The 26,249-nt window shown below is 29.1% G+C and overlaps 3 protein-coding genes across 3 annotated transcripts; all 3 read left to right on the top strand.

The window, feature by feature from the left end:
• The first annotated feature begins 1,638 nt into the window (after nucleotides 1-1,638).
• On the top strand, nucleotides 1,639-2,403 carry LOC136087117 (uncharacterized). Its single transcript, XM_065809623.1, has one exon. The coding sequence runs from the start codon at nucleotides 1,639-1,641 to the stop codon at nucleotides 2,401-2,403; it is 765 nt and encodes a 254-aa protein (XP_065665695.1).
• A 4,208-nt stretch (nucleotides 2,404-6,611) lies between these two features.
• Nucleotides 6,612-17,826, top strand: LOC100211338 (Parkinson disease protein 7 homolog). Its single transcript, XM_065809154.1, has 6 exons — nucleotides 6,612-6,776; nucleotides 6,860-6,955; nucleotides 9,652-9,711; nucleotides 17,271-17,340; nucleotides 17,425-17,505; nucleotides 17,598-17,826. Exons 1-6 carry the CDS (start codon nucleotides 6,687-6,689, stop codon nucleotides 17,747-17,749), a joined length of 549 nt encoding a protein of 182 aa, XP_065665226.1. The 5' UTR covers nucleotides 6,612-6,686; the 3' UTR covers nucleotides 17,750-17,826.
• A 3,472-nt stretch (nucleotides 17,827-21,298) lies between these two features.
• Nucleotides 21,299-21,779, top strand: LOC100207502 (nucleoside diphosphate kinase-like; the record flags this gene model as incomplete). Its single annotated transcript, NM_001287383.1, is given in 1 exon segment — nucleotides 21,299-21,779. A coding segment is annotated over 1 exon segment (456 nt). The 3' UTR covers nucleotide 21,779.
• Nucleotides 21,780-26,249: the final 4,470 nt, after the last annotated feature.

The raw sequence follows: 26,249 nt of genomic DNA, 5'->3' as shown, positions 1-26,249 counted from the left end.
AAGCAACCTCCCTAAACTTAAGATACTATTCAACAACTTAAGTTTGAGATAACTTAAGTTGTTGGATAGTTTTTTTGCTTCAATCAGCTGATTATAGTTGTTATACATGAGTTTTATCTAGTAGCTTACTTACCATAGAGAATAGATTTTTACTTGAAGTGTTTTTATTTAACAGGTTAGAGAAATATGTTCTATTTTTTTTCCTGAGGTGTTTATTTTTTTTGTCAAGTTCATTTTTTGTTTTCTTAAACAATTTTTTCTGCTTTTCTTCGTTTTCCCAAATTGCATATATTCTCCGTCAAACCAAGGAGTCGTTTTGACTATTTTTACTATATTAGTTTTCAAAGAGAGTTTCTAAACAATTACTTCTATTATTTTAGTTTTCAAAGAGAGTTTCTAAATAATTACTTCTATTATTTTAGTTTTCAAAGAGAGTTTCTAAACAATTACTTCTATTATTTTAGTTTTCAAAGAGAGTTTCTAAACAATTACTTCTATTATTTTAGTTTTCAAAGAGAGTTTCTAAACAATTACTTCTATTATTTTAGTTTTCAAAGAGAGTTTCTAAACAATTACTTCTATTATTTTAGTTTTCAAAGAGAGTTTCTAAACAATTACTTCTATTATTTTAGTTTTCAAAGAGAGTTTCTAAACAATTACTTCTATTATTTTAGTTTTCAAAGAGAGTTTCTAAACAATTACTTCTATTATTTGATTATATATTGTTATTTTATCTTTCAGATTTTCAGTTGATGATATTTCTGATTTATTTCTTGATATTTCATTGTTGAAGGACTGTGTGTCTACTGTTTTTAAATTTCTGTATGTGATAGTATGGTACACTTTTTTTTCCTATTTCTTGTTTTAATTTTTTCTATATATTTTTCTATATAGTTTTCTATATAGTTTTCTATATAGTTTTCTATATAGTTTTCTATATATTTTTCTATATAGTTTTCTATATAGTTTTCTATATAGTTTTCTATATTGTTTTAGTTTTTCTATATAAATCTTTAGCATCTGAGTGTTTATTTTAGTAAGAAATAAACAAAATCAAGATAGAAATAAGAGAGTTTTTTCAGGGTTATTGATTTAAGTTAATAACCCTGATCAAATTGACTTTCAAAAACTAAAAAAAAAAAACAACACTTTTTTTCTCTTTAATGTTATTTATTATGTTTTTATGTTATTATTTATATTTATGTTATGTTATTATGTTCTTATATATATATATATATATTTTTTTTTTTTTAGATGCCCCAAGAAGTCCTAATGGCAGCGGCGGTTTTAAGCACAGGCAAAGCAGGCATTTGCCGGTGGCCTCGCGCTCAGGTGGCCTCGCATTTTTTTTTCTTGGTACAAGTATAATTTCTTAGTACAATAATATGAACAACGAAACTCATTTATTAAAATTCAATATAATGTATGCGTACAGTATTTTTATAAGCAGTATTTTTATAAAATATTCAACTTTACATATACATCTATTATTATGTATGTAGCAATTTTTTTAACGGTCTTGCAAATGAGATATCCTCATATCAGTTTATACTTTCACGTACAATTTGGCATGATTTATTGTTTGAAATTAACAAAGTAAGTAAAGTTATGCAGAATCCCTCGGCAGATATTTCTATTATGATAAAATTGGTGGAAACTACAAAAATTTTTTTAGAATCATTCAGAAGTGATGAATCATTTGAGGCGATTATTAAAAAATCTGAAGAAATAGCTATAAAATTAGGTACTGAGTCAGTATTCCCTCAAGTGCGGCTTAGCCGAAAACGACGTTTTTTTGAATATGAAGGAACTGATACACCTCTAAATGGAAAGTCTAAATATAAAGTAGATTTTTTTAATGCAATAATTGATGTTGCATTAGTAAGCTTAAATGAAAGATTCAAAATGCTTGATTCATACAACAAAATATTAGGTTTTTTAACCCGTACCGAAAAAATGCGAAGTTTAGATGCAAATGAATTGTTGAATGATTGTAAAAATTTAGAAATATCACTGAGAAATCCTAGTACAGAAGAATTGGACGTGAACCATGAAGAGTTATACTCGGAAATAAATACATTTTTAAGAATGGAAGCTTCGGCGGAATCGAAAGATGCACTGGAAATTTTGAAGTATATTACGGCAAATTCTTTAATCGAAATTTTTCCAAATTTATTTATTGCCCTACGAATTTTACTAACTTCCCTTATTTCAGTGGCAAGCGCAGAGAGGTCATTTTCCAAATTAAAACTCATAAAAAACTATTTACGTTTCACTATGGGTCAAGACCGCTTATCTGCATTAGCTTTAATTTCCATTGAAAATAAAATAAGTCGGTCCTTGGACTGTTCTGATTTAATTGATGAGTTTGCGTCTTTAAAAGTCAGAAAGGTTAAGTTTTAAGTCAATGTAATCGATCCTCCTAAAATCTGCGAAAAAAATAAATGGTATCGCATTTTGAGTAGTCTTATTAGTGCATCTTCATCCAAAATAAAAAAAATACTTAATATACATTTAAAACCTATGTGCGTTTTTTGCTTCGTTACGTTCTAATAAATATCCAAAACACAATAGAACACAAGAATTAAAAACTCAACTAATATAATAGAAAACTTGCCTATGGCCTCGCATATGGTAAATCCGCCACTGCCTAATGGTCTTATCAGAGAGCACCGCGGAAGTGCATTTAACCAGGAAGTTCACGCCTCCTTCCTTACCGTGACGCGAAAATTTGTCCAGAGCTCGTTCCGAACCTGGTTCTCCTGCTTTGAAAGCAAGCGCTCTAACCACTGCGCCACGGCCGCACATTTAAAATGAGGGAAATCAATTTGAATAATGAAGATATAAAAAATTTTTCTTAGCTGTGTACTACCTTAATTATTTTAAGCACTAGTTTTAAAAGAAATTTTTAAAATCAAAGTTACTTACTTTTCAAAGTAAGTTATTGCTTAATACTCCATTTTAGAGTTCTAGTTTTCTAAATATGTCATAGTTATTAGTGCCAAATGCTTTTGACAAATCAATATAAACTCCTAATGTATAGCAATCATTATTAAAACAATTAAATTCATAATGCATTAGTTCAATTACCGCATGATTCGTTGAATAGTTCTTTTTGATACCTAATTGCTTATTATACAGTAAATTGTACTCTGTTGAATAATTATTAAGTTTGTCATACCTAATTCCTTTTTAAACAATTTTGAGAAACATGGAAAATCATAAATAGGTTATTATAAGACATAGTGTGATCTTAGCAATTTTTATAACTCCCGTACAATACGTGAAATATGTGACGGTTTAATGAGATCGAACACTGCTTTATCACGTTGCAACTAGTCCACGTTTCCGTGAGACTAATTATTCTTAAAATCGTGGCTTAAATTACAAATAATAATGATAAGTTTTATTTTAAAATGGGAAAAAGAACTTCATTTTGAATTTGAGTATGATATCGAGGGAAATGACATTGGAAAACTGCGCTGCTTGCTTTGAAAACATTTCTCATTTTGTGGTTTCGCCTCTGAACTCAATCAATTAAGTAATAGAAATCATTGGAATAGTATTAAACATAAGGAAGCACATCTTATTTATTATCCGTTTAAACTTTAAACGAATGGGATTCAAAGGTATGACGAGGTCATTAAGTTCATTTAAGTTTCTTACAAAAAGGATATTTTTAAAAATTTAGAAACGTTTGTGCTTAAGTAACAACTCTGAAGTCATTTTATTATTTTTCGTATCTTTTTTTTGTATTTATTTGATTTAGTTATCAACGTAGTACTTTTATACTTATTAGTGTTTTTAATAGTTTTATATAATTTATATAGTTTTTTTTTATTAATTAGTTTTATTTTAATATTTTCATATTTTTATAATTCATATTTTTTCCTTCATGTACATACATCTTTATTTTTACTTATTAAACAGCAAAATAACTGTAATCAAAAAAAAAAAAAAAGGTGTTGCAGCTTACAAATAACATATTTTATGTGTTCTTACATAACTTATTAACAACTTATTGTTATATGTTAATTTTTTACGCATTTTAAATTGGTTAAAGTAGTATTAAATTATTATTATATAATGTAATACTAAATAAATTAGTATCAAAGCACTCTTACTTACCTCATTTCTATTTTCTTAAAATTTTTACATAAAAAAATAAGCATTTTTATCCTGCATTTTGATATTGGAAAAGGGCTGCGTAAAATGGGTGAAAAAGATCGTCACTCACTTCTGAAGAAACACAATGTCGTTTACTACTTTGCCAAGAAAAAAATGATTCCCTGATTTGTTGGAGCTAACTAAGAGAAATGACGTTTAAAATTTTACCAAAAAAATACCAGTCCTACAATGTTTTGAAATTGTAACGACTTGCATTTTTATCACTTAATTTTTAAAGGTGTTTTAATTTTTGTTTGACAAGGTGAAATAACTTCTAAAGATATTTTTGATACGCATACAGCGGGTTTTTTAAACCTCACTTTTCCATATTATTATTATTATTTTTATTTATTTTTTTTCAAAAAAACGAGGTGATGCAAAATAACCTGGCAAGACGAATTTTTTGTAATTTTTTATGCTTTGGTTATTTGGCCGTCAAGTCGGGAAAAGCACAATTAACGAGTGTATTATTCGGACCACGTGTATCATAGAAAGAAATTCTGGTGAAAATATTTGTTCACGCTTTTAAAGTTGATTAGAGTAATGTTCTTTTATTGACCTCATTTTAGTTTCAAAAAATTTTGCTATAACAATAAGTATTTTTATTCCGGTTTTTTTATTTCCTGAATAAAAATACTTATTGTTATTTCAAAATTTTTTGAATTTAAAATGAGGTCAATAAAAGAACATTACTCTAATCAACTTTAAAAGCGTGAACAAATATTTTCACCAGAATTTCTTTCTATGATACACGTGGTGTATCATAGTAATATATAGTGTATATATTATATACACTATATATATAATATATTATGTATTTATACACACACACACATACTGTACCTGATTAAATTATTATGTAACATTTTGACAGTTTAATATTTTGGTATCGTTTAATTCGAATTCACTTTCAAGTTTTCAAGTGGGACCTGTTTAATTTGCTGTTTAATTTGTTTTGTAATGATGTTATTTGTTAACCATTGTGATTTAATTCCATAAAATATGTATAATAAACATGGTCTGCAGTTAAGCGGCCTAAAATAATTATATTTTTCGTTTTTAAAAAGGCGGAGAAGAGTGTAAAAACACTTAGTAGTAAACTAATAATAATAAATAATAGTAATAATTATAACAATAGTTATTATTGTTAATATATATATATATATATATATATATATATATATATATATATATATATATATATATATATATATATATATATATATATATATATATATATATATATATAGATATAGATATATATATATATATATATATATATATATATATATATATATATACACGAATGAGAATGCTAAAATAAAATAAATCTAGATTTACCATGAACATTTTTTAAACAGTTATTTCAATTTTTTTAAATGTATTTTCCTATAGAAGCCAATTTTTATTATTTTAAAAATAGTTTATTGTAAAAAAAAGAAACTGTTTTTAAGTTTTAAATTACATAATAGAAAAAAAATAAAAATAAATTGAAGACATTTGCTCTGATAAAAAAGCTAGTTTTTTTTAATTTATAATTTCAATATGCATTAAATATTACTTGGAAAGAAGTTGTGGCACTCAACCTTTGTTGTTCTATTAACAACAGGTTTAGCATAATTGTCATATTGTTATATATGTGCTAATTTTGATTTTTTTGCTATCTACTCTACAGACAGAGAATCTCTGTTTGGTATTCTGAGTTTATTTGTAATAATTTGAGATTTGTCATTCCGCAGCATCTTGAACCTTAAATTTAAAAAACATTCATTTAATAACTTGGAGAAATTATTTAAAATTTTCATAAAGAAATTATTTACTGTACTCATTAGGTACCCATAAGTACCCATAAAGTTAAAATGATACACAAAAAAAATTTCAAATCAACCTGTATGGTTTCATCACTGCAACTTACATATTTTTTGATAGAACAACTCTTGAATTAATGTAAAAAAAAAAAAAAAAAAAGCAATATAAAACAAGTAATGTAAGTCAGAACTATGTACAAGTGTGTTTTAGGGTAGTTCTTAAACTAACATTTTTGACAAAAATCTGTTTTTCCTCTAATTTATTTTTTCTGTTTGTTTAGTTATGTGTACACAAATATTAGTGCTAAAAATGTTGAAGTACTATCATGACCAAAGTTATACTTAAAAGATTAATTTTTTTAGGATAAACATGGCAGATAATTTATAATCTGAATTTTCTTTTCAATATAATTTTTTCTGTAGTATTAATTTCGATATACTTAACTTTTTAAATATATCAAGATTTAGATCATTTTGAAATTTGATCATTTCATTATTAATTGGGGACTTAATTAATGAAATCAAACTTTATAATTATGTCAAAGTTGTATATATTAGTATATATTGCAAAATTATATATTGTTTATACTACAAGTTATATGTACGTTTTTTTAAATTGCTGTAATTGGTGTTAACATTATGAGCTTTTCAGATTATTTTGGATAATCTTGTCTGATTGTTATAGTTAATACACTGCAATAAAATTTAAACATGTCTGGAAAAACAGCACTTTTACTTCTTGCTGAAGGAGCAGAAGAGATGGAATCTGTTATTACGATTGATGTATTAAGGCGAGCCAAGGCATGTTGATGCTAATAAACTTTTTGTTTAATATTCTAATAAATAGGTTTTTGTTTATCGTTTGTGTAATTTTATTGTTTTAGATTGAAGTTACAGTAGCTGGGTTAGATGAGCATTTGGTAAAATGTAGCAGAAATGTCCGTATTCAATCAGATGATATTTTGGAAAATATAAAAGACGTAAGAAAATAAAATAAATGATGAAAAATATCAATTATATTAAAAAAATATATATAAATAAGTATAATTGATATATATTTCTCTTAAACAAATAAATTTCTATACAATTGAAAGTTTGAAAACTATGAATAAAGTTAATAATAAAAAGTTCGATAATTATGGCAAAATACATGTTAAACACGTATTCTAAATTTAAAACAAGATACAATTAAAATTTAAATTGATAATTGAATTCATATTGTTGCAACTTGCATTTGTAAATAATGACCTCCTGAGCAAGGCGTAAAACAATCATCTTGTTTAATCATCTTATAATTTTGTATATTGATATCTTACCTTTTTTAAATCTTACCTTTGAAGTTTCTAAGTCAAGAAATTGGGTTCTTGTCTCATACCTATACTTTTAATTTCAAGTACTCATATTGCTTAATTGCATTGAACATTCTTGAGTGTGTTATTATCTTTTCTAATGTGTGGACTCAATGTTTTAAAAATTTATCTTTTTATTGATATAAACTAATGTCTTTTTTAAATTTTATTTCTAGCAGTTGGAAACAGCTTCTAGCTTTTTTTTCTTTTTTTAATTGCTTTTTAACCTTTACTGTTCCTTTTTGTTGAAACACATTTTTCTGGCTTTTCTACTAGAGATCTTAGGATGCAAAATGGGTAGCATTATTTGTCACTTGGTGGCAAAATTGATATATATTTTATAACAATTGATATTAATTTTATAATAAAGTTTTCATGGTTTTAGGTATGTTAACATCTTGGCTTGTTATGCTGAGATGTTAACATGCCTTTCAAAAAACCTCCCAAAGAATGTTCTTAAACTATCCAAAAGTAGTATGAAAAGTATGAAAATATAGTATATACAAGTATGAAAATATGGGTGAATCAAACCAATATTTCAGTTTGTGTCATTGGTGAATAAAGGAAGAACAAAGTGTTTTAACATTTATTTAAAGTTTGATCAAGCATCAAGAGGTTTTTTGCATCCAAAAGATGTATTTTGCAGCGTGTGTGGACAACTTGTAAAGACAAGAATAAAAAAGTGAAGGCAATTCAAAGCAAGCTGTAAACTGTGTTAGGTCTACAAAGGCATACTTTAACATGCCTGTTGGGGATCAGAATAAGTCTGGGTGATTGTATTTCACATGTGAATATTATAAGCAAGATTGTGTTTGCCTTTTTAAAGTTTTTTTTTATGACTCGGCTCTGGCTTTTATGATAAATGATAAATCGGCTCTGGCTCGACTCTACAAGCTCGATTATAATAGAGCTTATGATGTTTCAGTTGATGATAGAACCTCAGAAAGTACTTGGACAAAGCACATTATGTTAGGTTTCTTCAAGAAATTTTTCACTGCTCTTGACAAGGAGTCTGCACTTTATCTCAAGGTACCTCCAATTACCTCCAAGATATTTGTCAGAAGCTGTACAAGGCTAAGGTTAGAGCTAGAATTTTTTTTGAACAATAGATTAAGAAGATTGTAGAACGAAATGCGGTCTCCAAGCTGTTGAAGAGGGAGGCGAAAGTGGCTTCCTGTGTAATCAGAAGGCGTAAAACTATGTGGAGTTGGTTCAGATTCTCATAAAGAATTCCAACAACGTTGGATTCAGAATTTCATTCTAAGTCCATTTTTTTTATGTTTATCTCAATTAATTCAAGGAGAACATTGGAGCTTACTCAGAGGAGCAAGGCAAACACTTTCATTAAGGTATTTATATTGGGCTTTAAACGTTGTTATTGAAAGGCTTCTTTATAAAAGTGATTTACAGTACATTTACAAATCTAGAAATTCTAGAAAAATGGTAGTAGTGTATTTCAAATAATGCCAATTACACATAGTTTTAACAGTTTTAAAAACTGAATATAAATGGTGTAGGGGAAGTTAGTGAACCTAGGGTCACCCCACTTTATTCAAAAAAGAGTTAGCTTGATAACGAGGTAAATTGTTTAATTTTGATTGGTGCAGATTTTTTTCCCCTCTGTTGTTTTGGGACTACCATTTTACATGTAGATTTATTTGTCAATTTGCTCAAGCTCTTAGTCAATTTTGTTATTTAAGAGTTGCAATCAAGTAACACTAGATAAATTTGTTGAAAACAATCTAAGATTAAATAAATTTTTAATTAAGTTTATGTCTATCTTTGTTGTCAGTTTATTATGGAGTTAAAACCTAGTTTTCAAAGAGCAGCCCTAGGTACAATAGCTAAGCCCTAGGTACAATTAAAAAAAGCTTATTGTACCTAGGTCTAATAATTTTTAAATTATCAAAATGTTAAGAACATTTCGAAAATTGTGACTATGGATTTTTAAATGATTTTAAATTAATGCTACAGATGTTCTGAAAATAGTTTCTATAGCAACTAGTATATATACTAAGATTCTTTAGTATAAATTAAATGAAATGCATTACAAAAGAATTTTTTATTAAATATAAACTTTTTAAGCCAGACTGTTAACTGATGAAACTCATCCCAAACAATTAAAAATATTATTTCTTCAATTTCTCCATCGATTTCTCTCTACAAAAAAATTGATGGTGTTGATAGATTCGCACATTTTAGTATTATCCATATTTAAATAAATATGCAGAATTGCTTGATCTGCAAATTACTAAATATGTTAAATTAATATTATATTTACTTTTTATTGAAACATCTATTTTTTGTTTTTGTTTTTTATATAACAGAAAATGTATGATGCTGTTATTATACCTGGTGGCCTTGGTGGTGCAAAGAAGCTCTCTGAGGTTTGCTTGTTTTTAATATGTTTTACAAATAGAAATTGTGAGTAGAAATTTTTTTGAAGAATGTTTAAGTTGAAATTTTTAAAAGTCTGAAACTTTATTTTTATTAATGATTGACTTTTTGTGAAATTAAATACTTGTGTAATTTTGTTTTTTTAAATGCTCTAATCAGCAAAACCAAATACCAAGTGCGCAAAATAAAGAATGGAATAGCATGGAAAGAGTTAGTTCGTAAAAATGATATATAAAAAATATACTAAGTTACAAGATTTCAGAAAGTTTTCCTAAAAAACAAGAAATAATGAAATTTTATGTATATATATATACATATATATATATATATATATATATATATATATATATATATATATATATATATATATATATATATATATATATATATATATATATATATATATATATATATATATATATATGTATATATGTATGTATATATACATACACATACAATCCTCAAAATGAGGGTCATCATTTGGCAATGTTGACCTAACTGCTGACCTCAAAGTGTTTGAGGTTGAGGTTGACCTCTCTTCTATGTTTTATGGTAACCCATTTGTTCAATTTTTTTTGCCAACTTGATGGCGACCTCTAACAATTTGAGGTCAGCAATTTATTGCCGACCCTATTTCTCCTAATTCCAAAGGGTTGATATACAGTACTGTGAATAAGTTTTAGACCACCTACATATTTTCAAAAAATCCTGGAGAAAAAATCCTTCTCTAATATTTAAGTTTGTAGTTCTAAATTATAAACTTATTAAAACACATGTATTTCACACAAAATATGGAGCTATTACAAACTTTTTAATGTCAAACTTCATAAAAAACTTGTAATATTTACTATGTCCTCCTTTTGCCTCAATCCAAGCCAATATTCGCCGGGCAATAGATTTATACTGCTGAAGACTGTTTTGAAGTACTTCAAAACAGTTTTCAGCATTTCAGGGAGCATGTTCGACCTTCTTTCTGTCCAGGTAATCCTAAATATGTTCAATTATATTCAAAACTGGAGTCAGGGGAGGCCAGGTCATCAATTCCAGTACTCCTTCCTTTACCATTTCATTTAAATAATTTTTTACCACTCAGGATCAATGTTTTGTCATTGTCCTGTTGCAGAATAAAATTATGACCTTTTAGTCTCATTCCGGATGATACAGCATGGTGCCTTAGGATATCCACGTAACGTTCCCTGGTGAGTTGCCCCCCTATTTTGATCAAATCACCTACTCCAGATGAAGATAAACAGCCCCAAACTTGTAAAGAGCCTCCTCTGTGTTTAATATTAGGGTTTAAACACTTGGGCTGATAGGCTTCTTCAATTCTTCTTCAAACATATTAGCGTCCTTTCGTTCCAAAAATTTTTATTTTGGACTCATTGGTGTACAGAACCCGATTAAAAATTTCCTGGACCCAATCTTTGTGTTGTTTTGCATATTTAAGTCGTTTTTCTTTATTGCCACACCGTAATAATGGTTTTCGAAATGCAACACACCCTCTTAATCCTAATTTAAGTAGGTGCCGTAGAACAAAAGAAGAGCTGATATTTTTCCCAGTTGCTGTGTTAATATCTTTTGCCAGCTCGGTTGATGCTTTTTTTGTATTTCTAAAAGATAGGGTTTTCAAATATTTATTATCATCTTTTGTTAACTTAGGAGGTCTACCACTTTTCTTTCTATCTTTAAGGGAGCCAGTTTCTCTGATTTATGTAACAGCATTCTTCGAATATCCTGTTTTTGATGTAGTTGTTATGACAATCGTTTTAATAAATAAACAAACAAATCCTTCAGGTTTCCTCATCTATTTTGTTTATTTATTCAAAATAATATATTCTTTCAACTTTTCTTATATATTATTGAATTTAAGTACGCTTTAAAAAAATTACATAGGAAAAAAATTGTAAATACGTCCAATTTTACAAGTGGTCTAAAACTTATTCACAGTACTGTATATATACACAGGCTCGCAGGAACAAAAATTATATTGGGGGACAGTGCAAGGGCCTTTTCTTTTTATAGTCATTTTTTCCACTGTGAGGGGGAAATACTACTGGGAGGTCAAATAGAAGCAAGTCACAAATTTTTGTCAAAGGAACTTACACCAAAAATACGGATTACAAATTAGGTCTTTTCTATCCTTTTTTTCCTTTTATATTTTAATTTGTAATCATTTGCTTTTTCTAAAAACTAACTTCAAAATTTTTTATTGGAAAAATTATTTGGTGGTTGTGGGGGGGGGGGGGTGCAAATGGCCCTGTTGACCCCACAGTTGCTACAGGTCTGTATATATATATATATATATATATATATATATATATATATAGAACCCTTAGATGTTGTCCGAAAGTTTTTTCCATATTTTGTTGACAAAAAGTAAAAATTAAAATGCAAGACTGGAATTTTTTTTTTTTAATAATGATAGACTGCCTGCCCCAACCAAACCCTCAGTCGATGTAGCAGCACTCCCTTGCGGGTCAGGCTATTTGTCAGTCGATGTAGCAGCACTCCCTTGCGAGTCAGGCTATTTGCCAGTCGATGTAGCAGCACTCCCTTGCGAGTCAGGCTATTTGTCAGTCGATGTAGCAGCACTCCCTACCGAGTCAGGCTATAAGATAGTCGATGTAGCAACACTCCGCGCATGATTTACAGTAAAAAAAATAAAAATAAAAACATTTTATTAAAAAAAATAAAAATAAAAACATTTTATTAAAAAAAATAAAAATAAAAACATTTTATTAAAAAAAATAAAAATAAAAACATTGTTTATATTGTTAAAAACATTCAGAATGTTTTAAAAACATTTAGAATGTTTTTAAAAACATTCCGGTCAATTAAATTTGCGTTTTTGTGGTTTTTTTATATAACAATTAATTTGTAATTAAATTAATGGTTTTGACTTTCGTCCAACACGAAAATGTTGGACGAAATTCAAAAGTAATTAAAAGTGACGTATGTGTTGGCGTAAGAATCACTTTTTTCCTTCCGCTCTTCCCAAAGCCAACAAACTATAGATCTATATATATATATATATATATATATATATATATATATATATATATATATATATATATATATATATATATATATATATATATATACATATATATATATATATACATATATATATATATACATATATATACATATATATGTATATATATATATACATACATACATGCATACATACATACATACTTACACATACAAACAAAATAAAAGTTAAAAAGTTTAATATGTAAGGCTTGTGATATAAAAGTTATAGGGAAGAGGAAATAAACAAGTTACAATTATAAAATACATGAAAAACATCAAGCTCATTAAACTTCATTAAAAACTATGTTTAGTTTTTAATGAAACTTATAATCCTGAGAGTAGGAAACCATCCGAACCATATCTTAATGCCAAGTATGTAATTTATTACCAAGTGAATTTCTGCGAAACAAAAAAACCTTAAAATACTTTTGAGATTTTTAATTATTTGTTTGCATAATAAGAATTTCCGCTCTGGGCCCGCAAGACCTTTTATGGCGGCCCCCAACATTTTTATCATTTTATTACATATTGCGGCCCGCAGACATGCATTTAAAAAATGTTTTATTAAAAAAAACAATTAAAAAATCACTAATAGTTTTTTGAACTCCTTTATTAAAAAGTACATGAATACTAAATTAATTTTCTAACTTTTTATTAAAATTGAAACTCTGAAATTAAAACCATAAAAAATTATTTAAAAATTATGACGATATATTTTAATTTTAACAATCGATATGAGAAAATAAGGCGGGTGAATATAAAAACGCAATTGCTTTTACTCAGCGTTTTTGGAGTAATTGTTCAGCTTTACCTGGATAAAGATTTAATAAAAATCTTTCAAACTTTTATTTACGTAAAGCTGAGCAATTCACTTAAAAAATGCTGAGTAATTGCTCAGCTTTACGTGAAAAAAAAATTAGATGAAAATTCCTCAAATTTTTGTTATCGTAAAGCTGAACAATTACTCGAAAAATGCTGAGAAAGAGCAATTGCTTTTTTTTATTCACCCGGCCTAATTAGTTGTTATCGTGTTGTTGTTGTTGTTGTTTACCATTGAGCTATTTTTGTTTTTTGGTTATTGTCACTAAAATCAAAATGTCTCATTCAAAACCAAGTGCAAGCACAAAACGTAAAATTGAAGATGAAAAAAGAATTTTTCAATCAAAGTGGGAAGTGCTATACTTTTTTACAAGCTTTAATGAAAGTATTATTTGTCTGATTTGTCAACAAAAAGTTATTGTGTCGAAAGAATTCAATATCAAGAGGCACTATAAAACTCATCAGGAAAAATTTGAAATTTATCAAAAAGATAAAAGGACAGACAAATTAAATGAACTAAAAGCCAAACTAAAAAAGCAACAAAATATTTTTCATTTTGTGAACAAATCAAATGAACTCGTAGTCAAAGGAAGTTATAATCTGGCACATTTAATTGCATTTCATTCCAGACCTTTCATTGACGGTGAATTTATCAAAAACTGCCTAATTGAAACTGCAAAGATTCTTTGCCCTGAAAAAATAAAAGATTTTAACAACAAGCCTTTCAAGAAATACAGTTGCTGAGCGTGTTAATGACATAGCAACAGATTTGAGAAGTCAGTTAACAAAAATCTGCAAGGATGTTCAGGCCTTTTCAATTGCTGTTGATGAAAGTACAGATGTCAAAGATGTTGCTCAGTTGTCTGTTTTTATTAGAGGTTGCAATTTCAAATATGAAATTACAGAGGAACTTCTAGAGTTGATTCCAATGCATGGTACAACAACAGGTGCAGAAATTATTTTGGAGATTGAAAAAATACTGGACAAGTATAAACTTCCAATTACTAAACTTGTGTCTATGGTTATTGATGGAGCACCTGCTATGATTGGTTCGAAGAAGGGTCTTGTTGGTAAATTAAATGAGAAAATTGGCAAAAAGATAAACAATTTTCATTGTATCATTCACCAAGAAGTATTATGCGGAAAAACAATTGATCTGGATTATGTGATTACAAGAATAACATCTGTTGTCAACTTTATAAGAGCAAGAGGACTAAACCATTGCCAGTTTGCTTCATTGTTGAATGAAAATGACAGTGAATATGAGGATTTATCATATTACACTGAAGTTCGATGGTTATCATGCCACAAAGTAGTCAAAGCATTCAATCATCTGAAAACTGAAATATTTCAATTTTTGGAAACAAAAGGGCAAGATATTTCAGATATCAAAAATACCAAGTTTCTTCAAGATTTAGCTTTTCTAGTTGATATCACAAAACACCTGAATGATCTGAACATTATTTTGCAAGGAAAGAACAAATTGGTCACCACAATGTTGATAATGTCAGAGCTTTTCAAACCAAACTTTTACTGTGGGAACGCCAAATTGAACAAGAAAACTTCGTACATTTAGAGACGTACAAGTCTATGAAGCTGCAAGACCCAAATTTTATGTTCAGCAGCTACTCAAAAAATATAAACAATATAAAACAAGATTTTAAAGTAAGGTTTCAAGATTTCAAAAAATGTGAACCAAAGTTTGCTTTGTTCACCTCATCATTCAACTTTGATATTGAAAAAGTGGAAGAAGATCTGCAAATGGAATTAATTGAACTTTAGTGTGATTCTATTCTCAAATAACAATTTACTGATGTTGGTTTACCCAAGTTTTATTCATTTTTACCACCACATCAATTTCCGAAGATGATTCAATTTGCTTGTCAAATATGTGCAGTGTTTGGCAGTACTTATCTTTGTGAGCAACTTTTTTCGCGCATGAAACGAAATAAAACCCCTGAGAGGTCCAGACTTACTGATGAACATTTATCTTCCATAATGAAAGTGGTAGCTAGCCAAAACATAAAATCAGACCTTATTAAGCTTTCAGCGAATAAAAGATGTCAAATTTCTGGAAAATCCAAAATTTTATGTTTGTTATTATTATTGCAAAATACTCCTTCTTCATTTTTATTGTGTTCTTATTGAGTGAAATAAATAATGCAAAATTAAACTTCTGTACTTTTTAATAATATTGCAGTGATTTGTAGATTTTAAATATAATTATTATCTTGTTTACTTCACATCAAACCTTAGCAAAAGGACAGTTTGGGTTGAAGAGTTACACTTCATTCATTAGAAAAATAAGTATTAGCTTGAGCGGCCCTTACAATATTTCCTTAGGCTAAAGAGGCCCCCATACCAAATTGAGTTTGACATGCCTGGTATAAGGGAAGTATTCATAAGAAGCTCACAAGGAAGAGAAGTTAATTATTTCAAAGTTGGCTGATTTTTATTGTAATTTTCGGATATCTTGATGACAAATTATTAAATTGTTTAATAAATATTCCATGAGATGTAAACAAAATAAACAATACTTAGTACCATTTTTATAGTAGGTTGCATATAAAAATAATTTTTGTTTTAAAAATGCAAATATTAGTTTTATTTAAAGATAGAAGCTGGTGTTGATTAGGGACAGTCATTTTATAGAAATAGAAATATTACCTTTTGATCTGTAATTTCTTTTAACTTTGAATCGACAAAGAACCTAAGATGTGTTGATTCCCATTTATTTAATTTTTTCAATAGTTTTTATGCCGTTTTGATGTTATTTAATGAGAATGCCTCAGTATCATTTTTTCCATCTTAAAGAATGCCATCAGCGTAGACTTGTTTTATTAAAAATAGGTTTAGAGCTAATGCTTTATTTTTGCTGTTTCATGACTTCCATTATTTACTAATTATAATGCAAAATAATATTTTCACTTTATATTTTTAACTGCAGCGACTTCTCAAATTGCACATGTCTTTTGTCTCTGAGATTTTGTCTCTTATTTATAATATTGCCTAATATGCACATATTGGAAAAACGATGTAGTGCAAAGCAAGATGCAGTTAGTGTTGTGAAAACAAAATTACTCAAAAATCATAAATGCTGTAAAGCAATCAACTTGTGAAATTAGTTGCTATTGGTTGCATTGCAACTATTTTCGTTTTTTGTTCTTTATTGAATTGTGGATTCTTTAATCTTGTATTCTCAGAGTTAGTCCTCAATATCAAGCTAGATGATTTAAAAATATATTCAACAGAGAATATAGATCAATTAGTGTTATTAAAGCAGTTGTGCTTGTCAAATTTGTGTTAATCTGGGCATAACTATGGATTGTCAATTCAGAAAAAAAGAAATAAATAGCAGGAGAAAAATAATGTGATGCTGCATTTTAACATTATTTATTATTTTTATTTTTTTTGATAACAAGTAAAAGTTAATATACGGGAGAGGCGGGGTCTTAATAATGTTGGGGTGGGTGGGAAAATTTTCCAAAAATCAATAAACGCGCTCCCCCCCCCCCCCCCACACACACACACCTTTTTTTTTTTTTTTAATTTTATTACGGACTCGAGAGTAAATATTCTTAAAAAAAACAATTTCTAATATAACCAAGGATTTGGGATGATAACGCAGAAGCTGGTAAGGCAATATATGCCTAAAATAAAATGTTTAGGTAATTTTTTTTAAACTTTTTTTCAGTCTTCGGTTGTGAAAAATATCCTCGAAAAACATTTCAAACACGAGAAATTAATAGCTGCCATTTGTGCCGGTAGGTTTTTTTGTTGTTTATTACAAAACGAAATTTTTGGTTTTATTAAAGAAAATATTATGTATAATTTTGCTCCCGTTTCAGGACCCACCGTTTTAGATGCACACAATGTAGGGAAAGGAAAAAAAGTAACTTCATACCCATCCTTAAAAGACAAAATGAAGGGTGAGAACAACTTTCTTTTTTAATAAAGTTTTTGCTATAAAAATCTTTTATTTTTAATTTCTTTGTTTTTTTTTTGTTTTGTTTTTTGACAGATTATACTTATGTAGCAGAAAATGTTGTTACAGATGGTAATCTGGTGACTAGCCAAGGACCGGGAACTAGTTTTAATTTTTCTCTTGAAATTGTGAAAATATTGGTTGGCTCAGATATTGCCGAAGAGGTTTCAAAAGGAATGCTTCTGTAATACTCTTTTCGAGCTTTTTCTTATATATTTATATTTATCCTATATATTGCTTTAATAATAAAAGATAAGTAGTCTTATTTTGACAGTTTTTTTCGTTCTCTCTTTTTCCCATTTTTCTACATTAACTTCCTATTTTTCTCCATTATCTTCCAATTCTTCCATTATATGCCAATTCGGCTACTTTTTTTACTATTCGGTATTTGGCCGAATACCAATATATGAATTTTTTTCTTTTTCTTTTTTGCCGTGTAAATATATACAATCAAAATAAGCGATTCCGTTAACTATATAAAATAAACAAACGTAAAATTGGTAAAGTAATAAATAGAATTTTGCGGTTCTCTGCGACAAGACCTAAAAAATCGGTGAATGTCAAACCGGCGGAAGTCCAACTATGTAAACTTTCGGAAGCTAAAAAAAAACTACATTTTCCCCGTAGTAAATTTTTGTTAATGGTTTAATAATTTTTTTTTTTTTTTTTGACGAGTTTCTCACCTTCAAAATGTTTCTCATCTTCAAAAAAAAATTATTGAACCATTAACAAAAATTTACTACGGGGAAAATGCTGTTTTTTTTAGTTTCCCGAAAGTTCACATTATTGGACTTCCGCCCTTTTAAAATACACCGTGTCTAATGGTCTTCATTGAGTCTCCGCGTTCTTTAGTTTTTATTTTTATTGATATACACATTTGTATTTTTTTTCTTTTTTATGTATTGTATGAAGATAAAAAATAAATGGAAAATAAAGAGAAAAAAAACAACAAAAAAACATCTACTATTAAAAAATAACAAGAAGCGCTATTAACTTAAACATATTCTTCTAAAAGCACGGAAATATTTCATTTTTACTTATTATTTATATATTTATTAAAAAATCATAAATTAATTATTTTTTTCTTTAAATATTATATATATATAAGTCTAAGGATGAAAAAATAAAACAATTAAGACATAAATAAATTTGAAAAGTTATCAAGTGCATTTAACTCAATATTTTCTAAAATTAATGTACTTTTCATTTAATTAAAGATCAATCGAAAAGATATTTTGCAATTTCAGAAATAGTTTTGCGGTAAATCATTTTTTAAATAATAACTGTCAAAGTTTAGCTTTAAACATTGTAAGAGTTTTAAGTTCAGTTGTGAGTATATATATATATATATATATATATATATATATATATATATATATATATATATATATATATAAATAATTTTTGGAGATCATATATATAATATCCTCCAAAACGTATCCACCAAATAAAAAAAGTATATTTTTTCATCTGTAATGACTGAACAATCACAGGAACTTTTCTAAAATAAAATAAAAATCCTCTTTAAAGGAGATCCAATCGTTAATATTATATATAAGGAAAAGATTTGTTCAAAATACGACTGAAAACATAGTAAAAAGAATACATTACAATACACTGCAAGACAACGCAATAAAATAACCTTTCGTATAACTATGCTGTTATACGCTATGACTTTAACCTGGTATGTTATGCTGTAGTATGCTATGCTCAGTACCGTCCCGTAGAGAATGGCATGGGGGGGGGGGCGTGTGAAATATGACTTTTTGCCGACTAGATTTACATTATATTAGAAAAGAAAAATCCTTGTTTTTAAATATTTGCTGACTAAAAGTCTACATTTGCCGACAAGGTAGACGATATTTGCCGAGAAGTTTTTTTATAGACGGGAGGTGTTAGACACCCCCCTCTATGCTCTAACTATAACTTTTTTATAATTATGCTTTCTGATAACTATGCTTATAAAAATACAAATGCAATACAATACAATAAATTAAAATACAAGAATCTTTCTTATAACTTTGAATAAACGTGTTATTTTTGAAAATTTTAATGCATTATTCCGCATTCCGCATTTTAACCGCGCCCTTATCATTCTGGTTCGGTTATTTAAAGTTTTTGAAATAAAGAAGTTTAACGGCCTTCGTAATTTCAGCTTATTCTAATCGGTTTCTCCGCACCTCGTGGCAGTTAGTCGCGAAATTGACGCTAAGAGGGATGTAGTGAGATAAATTATAAATACCGTATTAGAATTTAGTTTAAGATTTTGTTATTTGTTATATTTGCTACTTTTTATAATCTTAGTTAATGAAGAAATTTGTCAAAATCAAAAATGCTAACGGTTTAAGGTGGTTTTTACATTAAACATGTCCTTTTTTACTTGAGCTATAAAATATTTTTACAACTCTATGACAGGTTTAAATGTGTTTTTTGCATGGTATTTTATTAAAGTTAAGTAAGAGATATATATAAATATTATTTTTATACATTAGTTTGTTATTACAATTAAATCTTTCAATATATTCAAAATATTCAAAAAAAAAATTTAAACCATGAATTGCAAACTCATTTTCAATAACAGATTTTTAATAATATAGAAAACTTAATTAATATAGCTGTTAAGATTCATTTGAAGTATATATTGAATATTGTCGCTTGTCTGTATTTTGTATGTTTTTTCTTTTGTTTTATTTTTGTATTATTTATTCTTGATCTTTGTTTATGTTTCTGCCAATGCATTTTCTGTCCATTTTCTAAGTAAACCAACAAAGAAAAAGTTTTTTTACTTAATAATAGTTCTAACACAAATAATAAGATCTTTCAAATCAACTTTTAACTCTCATTTTTAATATTAATTTGAAACTTATGTTATTTCTGTTTGAGATGTTTTAAAAATTAAACTTATATTTAAAAATCCTGAGTTAATATTAAGATTTATATTAAATTGAAATACAATAGATAAAAGAGTTTTGTGTTATTTTTTCAGACTTGATTACAAAATTTTTTTTGTCTAAAAAACAATATAACAGTTATATGAGAGTCTTTTTAGAATAATTTGATTGACAATATGATTATACATAATTTTAATATAAAAAAAAAATGTTATTACTTAGGCACCTGGAATATTCATGCATATCTTCAGTATCTATTAACATTAGTTAATACAATTTTATTATAACTTATTATATAAGATTATTATTGTAGTAACTTAATCTTTTTCATAAAATTTGTAATATTTGACTTAAATGATTTATTTTTAAATAAAGTTAAAAAGATGGTTTACATAAAGTAATTTAGCATAACTTTCAACTGCTGTATTTCTGATAATTATCTATTTAAATTATGAGTAAGCTAATAACTACAACAGATATAAATTGTATCTGTTGTAATTATTGGTAAATCAGAGTGAAAGTGTTTAAAACAGTTTGTTTTAGTATAATTAGGATTTAGTTTTGAAGTCTAATGATTAAATTATTATTAATGAATAAATAATTGTTTTGAATGTTTAATTAGGATTTGTCTTATTAGTTATCAGGCTTTGGTTAATAGTCAAGGTTTTTCTGTAACAAGTATCCTTTTTAAGTAACTCCAAAAGGGATATTTTGTTTTATTTTTTAGACCTTATGTGTATATGTTAATAGCATTACAACTTCTCTATAAAAAATGTTTATCTTTTAAATAAATTCTATGTTTTTTTTTATTTTTGTTAGTAAGTGTTGAACTTATTATCTCATTTAAATATAGACTATTCATAAATAGAAATGTCTACCGAAAGAACATTTATTATGGTTAAGCCTGATGGTGTAGTTCGAGGTTTGACAGCTAAAGTTATCAAGCGCTTTGAGGAGAAAGGATACAAACTGGTTGCAATGAAGTTTATGAAAGCCAGTGAAGAACTTTTAAATCAACATTATGCTGATCTTAAAGAAAAAAAGTTTTTCCCAACACTAATAAAACATATTGCATCAGGCCCTGTAGTTCCAATGGTTTGGGAAGGTAAAGATGCATGCAGAACTGGTCGAATTCTTTTGGGTGAAACGAATCCATTAGATTCAAAGCCTGGCACACTTCGTGGTGATTATTCGATTGATTTAGGTCGTAATATTGTTCATGGCTCCGATAGTGTTGAGTCTGCAAACAAAGAAATTGCTCTTTGGTTTACAGAGAGTGAATTAGTTGAATGGAGTTCACCACTTCACAATTCTGTTTATGAATAAGTCTTAAAATAATAATAATTAAAAGAAACATTTGTGTGTTTACTTTGTTCACGCAAGGTTTGTCTTTAAAAATAATAAATTTTTCCCATATTTTTGACTAATTGTTTTTGTTTTCATTTGTAACCAAAATATAAAAAAACTTTTTTTTTATATATCGTTTTGGTTACAAACACGACATCGCCAATATCAAAAACACAACATTTTAAGTTGACACAACATATTTTAAGTTGCTGTAGTGTTGAGTTTTTTGTTTATTCAACGTTATATTTTATGTATATTGCAGAGAAATATTTAAAATGTATATCAAAATCTATTTGTACAGGCGAATTTCACTCGTAAAAATTTCCATAAAGTTTATCTTGGTGATGAAGATTTTATCTATTGTTAAGATTTTATCTATTGTTAATTTTAACGGAAAAAAAAAATCTGTTGAAGTAAATTTGAAAAAATCTACAAGTGTGTTTCTCTTTAAATATGCTCTTGGCCTTGAAGCATTCTCAAATACATTGTTTATATAAGTATGTTGTACGAGACTAATAGTGAAGCACTTTAGCATACGAGGTTTATATGCAGTTTTACTGTGGTGAAGAACTTTATTTATAAACTGATTTACATGTTTATTATAAAGAGTTGAAAATTAGAGTTTTTTAAAAAAAGAAAATTTGTACTAAGGGGTCGTCTATAAAGTACGTACGCCAAAAATTTTAAAATTTTACCATGCGTACTTTTATGTCCCTACCCCCCCCTTAAAAAGTACGTACGTTTCTCAGATACCTCCCCTCAACTTTTTTCTCTCAATAAAAAAGTTTATTTTAAAAAAAAAGGCGGAGGGTACCTTAGATACTTTATACGACCCCAAAGCCCTCTGTTTGCGCATTTTAAAAATGTCTTTTAGTATATATGCAAATAATTTAGATAAATTTAAACTGCAATAAAGTAAAACGTGTGTTTGGTCGAGAGGTTGACGCGGTTGCAGTAATCGGCGGAGATCCAGGTTCGATTCGCGGAGATATTAGTACAAATCTTTTTCTTTGTTTCAATAACGAAGTATAAATAAACTATTCATAAGCCGGACGTTTTTTTCAGGCACCCCTCTTTAGTAAGTAAAAATCGAGTCTTACGCGAGATCAGTAATATTGAAAACAAACAATAAAACCCAGTGCCGAGGGTAGCCTATACCTCTTAATTGGAAGGGGAGGGGGCAACAGCAAATTTTGTGCCCTTATGCTAATTTAAGAAGCTTTTTATTTTAGCAAAACCTAGCGGTCAAATTTGGAAGATTTTGAGACGCCACAGACACGCTTTTTTTTTGGGGTGGGGGACTCCGACCCATCAACCACGGCCCAGCTAAATCCTGTTTTTTGTCGACTCAAAAAATTGGTCTTACTCATGGCTAGTATATAAGGGGTAGCATGTGTGCATGGGCCCCCGCAGAATTTTTTGATGTTCCAGATAGAACAATTTCTTTAGGATGGCGGAGGCCTGGGAACAAAAAGCCCTAAAACGTTTGCCTTCCCCCTTCCCTGCCCAAACGTGAGGGAAATATGTAGCAAAACTTTTAACTTTACCATCTAAAACTAAATTTAAATTTATCGACAGATTTTAATTTTTGTAGAAAAATATTGTAAATTACAAAAATATTATGACCATGCATAATTTACACCCTCTCATTTTGGGGTCGGAAAATTTGCATGGTCATAACTTTTGTAATTTATAATATTTTTCTACAAAAATTAAAATCTGTCAATAAATTTAAATTTAGTTTTAGATGGTAAAGTTGAAAATTTTACTACATTAGTGCCCTCACGTATGGGTAGGGGAGGGTAAGCGTTTTAGGGCTTTTGTTCACAGGCCTCCACCATCCCATAGGTATAAACAAACTTAAGTTAGGAGTTTGCACGATGTGTGAAAGTGTCCTATCTGGAGCATCAAAAAATTCTGAGGGCGCTTATACATGTGTGTGCATAGAGGAAAACTATACCCTCTACTCCATATACCATACATCTATTTATGTTGGCAAACTAGAATCTTTTAGTCAGAATGTAACTTTTCTATTGATTAGCTGGTTAGTTGTGATAAATTAGAAAATCGAAGTACGTACTTTTAGATTGAACCCTCCCTACCCCCCCCCCCCATACGCTTTCGTACGCTTTTTGAAGACCTCTCCCCTTCCCCCTATGAGCGTACGTACTTTATGGACGACCCCTAATTGCAAAACTAGCTGATATATTTTTTTATTACGTAACTTTAATAAAAGATCGTGTTAAACCATTGAAAACTTTTTTAAAATTTAAAAAAATATTGGCAGGCTACATTAAGTTATAAAATATTTGAAAACTTAACAAAAGAAGTGATATTTATGTTTGTCTACAGAACAGTATTTTTGTACAGTTGCATATGAACACTGACATTAAAAGCAAGAAAAAGTATTGAAGTCAAATAAGTTAACCAAATAAAAGTGGGTTATGGCATAAATAAACTGAACTGTGCAAATGTGATTGACAGTGATGCTGTTGGCGCTGTATCTAGACGCCATGCTACAAAAACTGCGTTAGTGTGTTACAACTGCAAAGGTTTGAATCACATTGCAAAGAATTGTTTGCTTGCGAAGAACTTGTCACCGAAGACTGTTAGATGTTTTAAATGTGGCGAGGAAGGACACATTGCATCGAAATGCTGGAAGCTGAAGGGAAATGATTGCAGGAGCGAGGAATCTGCGCTACCTCGCTCCTGAACAACGGTGTAATGAGCGCATTATCTGTTATTCGTTTGAAAGTTAATGGTATGGTTGCGACAGCTTTAGTAGACACTGGGTGTTCGAAGACGATTTTGAACAAAAAATTCCTGCCCAAAAGTCAATGTAGGTACTTATACTCTCAAAAGGTAGTAACGTTTGAAGGAAAGGTTCATCAGTGGGTCAGCGGTCGTGATTCTTGAGGTTGATGACATTAAAGCACGTGATGAAGTTATTTTAGTGGATTTCCAACCGTTTGGAGTTGATATGATGCTCGGAATGAGTTCCATTAAATTACTAGGAGGAGTATCCATTTCTCCTTTGGGAAAAGCGAAGTTCGGATTAAGTTACTGTGGAGCATCGGCTTTGAACAAGGACAAGATCAAGAAAATCGAAATAAAAAAGAAAGATCAAGTCAAATGGAAACGGAGAGATGAAGAAAGCCCCAACCGATTGCATAATAAAGTGGCACAGTACGGAAATCCACAATACGCTAGAGCAGACTATGAAAACGAACTACAGGGTTGGATTGATCGGAAGTGGCTCTTAGAGTATGACGAAAATGAATTGGGGCCGCCCAAAGGGCAGATTCCTTTAATGGCTGTCATTCAGAGAAACAAAGACAACAAAATCCGACCTGTTCTAGACTGGAGAGAAGTTAACGATTTCATTGAGACATATACGAGAGATGCAGATGTGTGTGTCGAAAAGCTTAGAGAATGGAGAAGAATGGGTAACAAACCAGCAATTATTGATTTACGCAAGGCTTATCTTCAATTAAAAACTGATAAATCTCTTTGGCCCTTCCAAACAGTGGTGTTTCGAAATAAAAGGTATTGTTTGACACGACTTGGTTTCGGATTGAATGTTGCGCCAATGATCATCAAATCCGTTGTGAGTGCCGTCATTGATCAAGACGAATTAATGAAGAGTGGAACATCCGCTTATGTAGACGACATTTTCGTAGTCGAAAGTGTGGTGAGACTTGATTATGTCAAGAGGCACTTTTTAAAATATGGTTTAGAAAGTAAAGAAGGTGAGCAGATTGGTGATAATGGAGTTCGTGTGTTAGGATTGTGTGTGCGCAAGGTTGGTAACAAACTGATATGGTCCAAAAGGAATCGAGTTGATGCTATCTCGCAAAAGTTAATCAGGAGAGTTGTGTTTTCAATCTGTGGACAGTTGGTAGGACATTTGTAGTCTCTTGAAGAGGAAAGCTGTCAGTCTGACGAAGGGTTGGGATGATGAAATTTGTGATGAGAACGTTAAGTGAGTGTTTAAAGAAGTATTTGCTGAGGTGTAACGTTGCGAGCCTGCTTGTGGTGATTGGGCTATGTGTGGTGATGAGGGAAAAGTGTGGGTTAATGCCAGTTCTTTAGCGATTGGTGCTTTTATTCAAGTTGGGGAAACTACTGTGGAGGATGCAACATGGCTGCGAAAAGAAACGTCTGATATTCATATAAACATGGCAGAATTAGACGCTGTGATACGTGAAATGAATATGGCTCTGATGTGGAAGCTGAAGAAAGTGACTGTTTTTACGGATTCCGTGACAGTGTTCCACTGGGTTTCTGACGCCCTGACAGGAAAGTCAAGGTTGAGATCAAAAGCGACGGCTGAAATGCTGATTCGAAGAAGACTGAGCGTGTTACAACAGCTAATTGAAGAATACAATGTTAGCGTTGAGGTGAAACTCATTCCTTCTAAAGACAATTTGGCTGACGCATTAGCAAGAGT

This window comes from Hydra vulgaris, chromosome 11 (genome assembly GCF_038396675.1).
Source record: "Hydra vulgaris chromosome 11, alternate assembly HydraT2T_AEP".
NCBI lineage: Eukaryota > Metazoa > Cnidaria > Hydrozoa > Anthoathecata > Hydridae > Hydra > Hydra vulgaris.
The sequence above is the reverse complement of the archived record's forward strand: the minus strand, read 5'-3'. Positions and strand labels throughout refer to the sequence as shown.

What these genes read in the sequence shown, in the direction of transcription:
- LOC136087117 (XM_065809623.1), top strand. Translation starts at nt 1,639, where the DNA reads ATGATAAAATTGGTGGAAACTACAAAAATTTTTTTAGAATCATTCAGA.
- LOC100211338 (XM_065809154.1), top strand. Translation starts at nt 6,687, where the DNA reads ATGTCTGGAAAAACAGCACTTTTACTTCTTGCTGAAGGAGCAGAAGAG. An exon ending in ATGTATTAAGGCGAGCCAAG is followed by an intron (nt 6,777 to 6,859) that starts GCATGTTGATGC and finishes TTATTGTTTTAG; the next exon opens with ATTGAAGTTACAGTAGCTGG. An exon ending in AATAGCTGCCATTTGTGCCG is followed by an intron (nt 17,341 to 17,424) that starts GTAGGTTTTTTT and finishes CTCCCGTTTCAG; the next exon opens with GACCCACCGTTTTAGATGCA.